The 5948-nt window shown below is 40.8% G+C and overlaps 1 gene segment (V, D, J or C); it reads right to left on the bottom strand.

The window, feature by feature from the left end:
- Positions 1 to 2086: 2086 nt before the first annotated feature.
- LOC108515600 (Ig heavy chain V-I region 5-like) lies at positions 2087 to 2788 on the bottom strand. The segment is given in 2 exon segments: positions 2087 to 2579; positions 2705 to 2788. Coding segments are annotated over 2 exon segments (378 nt in total).
- Between the last annotated feature and the right edge of the window lie 3160 nt (positions 2789 to 5948).

Below are 5948 nucleotides of genomic sequence, written 5' to 3'. Positions count from 1 at the left end.
TGATGAATTCAACTCTTTAGACAGAGCTTAACTCTTTCAACCAGTAGCCAGTCAGGAAAGCTTTGAATCCACCTATGACCTGGAAGCCCCTGCTTGAAGCTTTCCCACCTTTCCAGGACAAACTAATGTATATCTGATATGTATTGATTTATGTCTTTGCCTGTAATTCCTGTGTCTCCCTAAAGTGCATAAAACCAATGTACCCAACCATGTTGGCTACAGGTTTACAGGACCTCCTAAGGCTGTGTCACAGGCCATAAGCCATATTTTTGGAAAAATAACCCTGTAAACTGATTGAGACCTGTCTCAGATACTGTTTTGTTTACACTGGGTCACAAAATTTAAAAATCCTCTAAAACGATCCACACAGCAACAAATCTATGTTAGAGACAGTGGAGTGAGCACACCCCAACAGATAAAACTCACAAGTTAGAGGAACGTGAGTCTAAGATTTTGTCCAGCTCTCTTGATTCATAAGTAGGACAATTTTGGGGAAAATGTTTATTGTTGGTGGAATGAATAATGTCCCACCCCAAAAGAAGTCCATGTCCCCGTATCTGGAACCCAAGTGTTAAAGGAGTTTTTAAAAAATTATTTTAGGCAGAGAGGAGGAAAAAGGGTCCTTGGGATGGTTTTGTTTCTTTTAAAGCAGCTCTACTAACACTTCTTGTCTAGAAGGAAAGCCCTGGCTCCTAGAGCCAGGTTGGGGAGCTTTCCTATGCAAATGCCAGCCATTAGAAACTGGATTCACCCAAACATGGTGATTCCCACTGTCTTCTTCCTTGTCAACACATGTGCCTGGAGAAAAACCTGAAAGATGCTGTAGGAAGCTGACAGCAGCAGCACCACCATCCTTAGCTTTCAGACAGGACTGAGGATGACATGGTTACATAGCCCATACTTCAGGGGCAAACGCATTCTATTTTCTGAGGGAGCACCAGAGAATCCTGCTTCTACTATCAACCTTCCTGACTACAGTATCCTTGGCTTTGAAAGGTTGTAGTGTAAAAGTTAATCATAGGAATTCGGTCATTCTTGTCATACCCAACAGAGGCAAGAAAGCAGGAGGAAAAGGCACTCGGGATGCAAAATATTGCTTATAGAATGCAATTGAAATAGGCCTTATTATCCCGTGGAACTAATGTTTATGGTTTTTTGAATCAACATAGAAACTGACTCCCCCAGTCTTAAAATTCAAGATAGTTACACTTGTTAATCTGAGTTCTTTTTTCAGGAAAGCAACCATCAGGCCTCTAGATACAATCAAGGAGCTGAAAGTTACATATCACTGAATTGAGACAGTGAGACATCAGACCCTTTGCCCATCATGATTGCTTAACTGACCTCCTGCTTCCTGCTGATCAAATTATCTTCTTTACCCCTCCCTAATTCCTGTTTTCCCACATTTCTTCCCTGCTATCTAAACCCCTACTTTTAGTTGGTCAGGGAGATACATTTGTGAATGGTGTCCCATCTCCTCGGCTGTGGCACCTGTTTAAAGCCTGTTCCTTGGCAATACTGTTGTCTTAGTGATTGGTTTTCTGTGTGCTGAGTAACAAGATCTACACTGAATCCCTGGCATTCCAGTAACAAAATTATCTGCAAGCTTCCCTGCTTTGGCTTATTGTAACCTGACATCAAATTTACCCACAACTTCTGAGATAACATAATATAATTCTAGGACTCAGTTTGTCCACCACTGCTTACGAGTCTGAGCTTGCCAGCTCCCAACTCTTACTAGAGCCAATAAAATTTCTCAAAGAATGATAGGTAATAATTTCCCTTTTTCATAAAACTCTTTGTTCTTCCAACATATTGCAGACCATTGAGTTTTCCTCTATGTCCCATTTGACAAAAATTTCTTAGCAAATATTAAATTAGCAAACATTAAATTTAGAGATTTATCTCTACATTTTATTTAGATGTCAATACTTTAGACTGTAATTCTCTGTATTAAGACAATTGCTGCTTAGAATATCTATAGTGGCTTCTTCTCTGTTATATGAATTCCAACTGAAACCACAAACTAGACTCCTCAGGTGTCATGATCTGTTTTTATTAAATCAGCAGAGGCATTGTTATGTCTGTGCAGCTGGGGCTGAGAAAGAAAAAGGAATTGGGATGCAGAGGTGACTTCATGTCCCCTCTACCAACACCATCAGAGTGTGGCTGCATCTGAGGAACACTCTCAGCCCATGGAGGCATCAGGAGGAGCAGCTGGGGCAGCCCAGCCTCACACATCTTCTCCCTGGGGGTTTATGTTCGGGTGTGTAACACTGTGGGAGGGTCACTGTTATGCTGTAGACAGTAATAAGCTGCAAAATCTTCAGGCTGCAGGCTGCTGATGGTGAGAGTGAATTCTGTCCCAGATCCACTGCTGCTGAACCTTGATGGGACCCCACTTTGCAAAGTGGTTGCATAATAGATCAGGAGCTTAGGGGCTTTCCCCGGTTTCTGCTGATACCAATTTAAATAACTGCTTATTCCCTGACTTGCCCGGCAAGTGATGGTGACTCTGTCTCCTACAGATGCAGACAGAGAGGATGGAGACTGGGTCATCTGGATGTCACATCTGGCACCTGAGATTGGAAACATAAAAACAAATGTCCACACAACTAATCACGTTATAAGAGAAGTTCCCTGAAGAGCCAGGCTGTACTGAGCACACTGGGCTGAGTAAATTCCTAGTGTTCTCCTTCCTTACCTGGGAGCCAGAGTAGCAGGACCCCTAGGAGATGAGCGGGGGCCATCATGTCCATGATGTGTCCTGACTGTGTCTGATTCCTGCAAGAAGTGTGACCAGCCTATTAAGAAGTCTTCAGGGCAGGAGGATGTGCTCTGAGAACATGCAAATGAGCAGGGGATGGGGGCAGACTGGGCACCGCTGCAGGGCTGGCTCATCAGAGTAACTCAGCACCAGCTCAGTATCCCCAGGTGTTCCAGGTAAGACCAGGGTAGCACAAATTTGTTGGCAGAGAATATGTTTCCACTGGGGACTATTTTGTTATGAGAGACATTTTTTAGGTATTTTTTTTTGACAGTTTGAAATATTCCTCAGGAGTCGATGGAGCAATGTATTTCATTGGTGTATGGGGATTATTTAGAAGAGTATTCTTGTGTATAGGAAATACATAGTAAAATGTTAAATGGTATGTTTCTCAGGTCTTCAAAAGACTCTCATTAGATACTGATTAGGGAAGGGGTTACTTTGTACTATACTTGCAACATTTCTGTGAGTTTAACATTGTTCCTTTATTTAAAAAATTAAAAATAAAATTTATTGACATGATGCTATGTATATTTGTAAGTATTAGGTAATGGTGTTATGCCATTGTTCTTACCACTATTAAGATCAAGCAATTTACTACAGATGCGCAGAGATGATACCATGTTTTCTCAATGAGTGCAGCACTCACAGATCCACCATTATCCAGAGCTGCAGGTCTCTATAGTACCAGAGACTAAATGGGCTGCACCTTATTCTTGTTTTTGGCACTTTCATAGTATACCTCTTTTCTGCTACTGAGTATTATTTCCCAAAGCTCATCCCTCTTAGTGAGGGTGACCACTGTGTGGAGCATGTCCCTGCCATGCACCATCAATAACACTTTCCTCTTTTACTTTTTATCAGTGACTGGGACATCACCATGTCCCAGACACCAGTGACCCTGTTAACATTTTTAGGAAAGAGACACTGAATCTCTTATCAAGCAATTGCCTATGTATGTGGAGAAAGAAGTTTGATCCAAATGAACCTGGAAATGATTTGCAATCATTATATCGCACATCTCTAATGTTCCCAAAAATGTCCCAGCCTGGCTCAGAAGCAGGGGAAGTGGCCCCAACTACATCGGCATCAGTGGGCTGCAGCCCAGGGCTCCACAATATTTTACTAATGCCAGACTAGGGGAGCAAAATCACAGTGCTGTAGCCTATGCACAAACCTTCTTGCTGCTTTGTAAGCAGCCTGAATTGTAAGGGAACTTGCTTATATTGAGAGAAATGAAGAAATCTCCATTTGTCCTCTAAATGTTTGCTGAAAATGAATTGACAAAAGAAAGATAAATGAGAGAAAAGGAAAACAAAATTCATTTAAAATGCAGTGGGATATCATAGCAGGGTGATTACCCAGATAACTCAATGAGATCCAGTTGTTCATATTTCCTTTCTAGGGAAGAGGGAATTGGGAAGTGTAGGAAACCTGGAGAGAATAGATGAGAACAGAAGTGGATTCTCAAAAGAATAGGTAACAGCTTGTCTAGATAAAGCATCAACTTCCAATCTCTTCTATTTTTGATTCCTGTTCTGTGTTAGTCTTCCCTGATATAAAATTTCCTAGGAAGAATTTTCTTGAGGATAGATTTCCTTCTGGAGAATCTACTTTTAAGCAGATAAGGGATATTTAGGAAAAGACTTTTTGTGCATTTGCTGCTTTCTAAATGACTTTGGTTTTACATAATCATAACACTAATTCAACATAACTTGAGATAGCATTTTCTAGATTCCTTTACTTGTAACCCACCTGCCAGAATCCTGTTCCCGAGAGATGCAGGTAGAGACTGAAAGAGCAGTTGACCCCTGAACGACATGGAGATTAGAGCACTGACCACAGGTGCAGTCGAAAACCTGTGTAGAACTTTTGCATCCCTAACTCAAGTACTAATCGCTTACTTTTGACTAAAAGCCTTAGTGATGAAATGAATAGTCAATATATTATATACCCTTTTCTTCTAATAAAGTATGTTAAAGGAAAAAAATGTTATTAAGAAGATCATAACAATGAGTCAATATATTTTTTACTTATTAAGTGCTTACTCACAGGTGACACACACAGAAAAAAATGTAGGTGGATCTGCAAATTTCAAACTCAAGTTATTCAAGGCTTAATTGTACCAGGATGAATGTAACAGTCCTGTCTGTAGCCTAGGGCTTTCCCCTTTGCTGTACCTCTGCTCACTTCCAATGGCCATATGTATATCTTATGTTCTTTATGATCTTGGGCAGAGAACTCTGCCTGCATGCCCTGCTCGCCAGATGGCCTGCAATGTGTATCTCTTAGGAAAGTTCTATGGTTTGACTGTGTCCTCCAGAATCCATCTGTTGTAAAGTTAATTCTCAGTGTAAAGGTATTTCCAGGTGGGGCCTATAGGGATGTGTTTAGGTCAGGAGGGTGGAGCCCTCTAGTGGAATTCATTAATGCCACTATAAACAGGGATTATAAGGCTGGGATCTCGCTCTCTCTTCTGCTTGTCTGTCATGTTAAGACATGGCCTTCCTTCCTTTGAAGAACTCAACTATCCAGACATCATCTTGAAAGTTGAGAAAGCGGACCTTAAGCTGCCCATGCCTTGATCTTAAATTTCTCATTCTCCAGACGTGTGAGAAAATAAATTTCTGTTCTTTATGAATTACACAGTGACAAGGAATCTGTTACAGCAACTTGAAATAGAACAAGAGAGACACCTGACAATCAGTGAGGACAGGATGAGGGGTATACATACCCCAGCTTCCTCATCTCTCAGGTGGAACAGCCCAAAGGAATTAAGTCCATGTTTCCACATGTGGTTGATCTTCAGTTATCCCGAGTCAGGTGGGTTGTTGATGTGTCTTTTAGCATTCATCTTCTGTTCCCTTCCTCACTTTCCTCTTTTCCTCCCAGTGTACATTTGCTGCTTAAATGGAAGTCATCATTGCTGGTGGACCCAAACTAAGATAGTAAAAAATAAAATCATTATTCTTTGGTATGAGGGATATTAATCATCTCAGTTCTTATCATTTCTTTTCTTTGACATGTAGGAATATTCAGGAAACAATTTTCTTTACAAATCTATTTTATATTGAATTTATGCAATGATTTATTTTCTGGGTGTTAAAACCAAAATTAAATTGTCAGCCACCAACCAGCTGAGTGGACTCCTCTTTTGGCAGAGAGAACTTCAAACAAATCT

This window comes from Rhinopithecus bieti, unplaced genomic scaffold, assembly GCF_001698545.2.
Source record: "Rhinopithecus bieti isolate Rb0 unplaced genomic scaffold, ASM169854v2 scaffold_2476, whole genome shotgun sequence".
In the NCBI taxonomy this organism is placed as follows: Eukaryota; Metazoa; Chordata; class Mammalia; order Primates; family Cercopithecidae; genus Rhinopithecus; species Rhinopithecus bieti.
The sequence above is the reverse complement of the archived record's forward strand: the minus strand, read 5'-3'. Positions and strand labels throughout refer to the sequence as shown.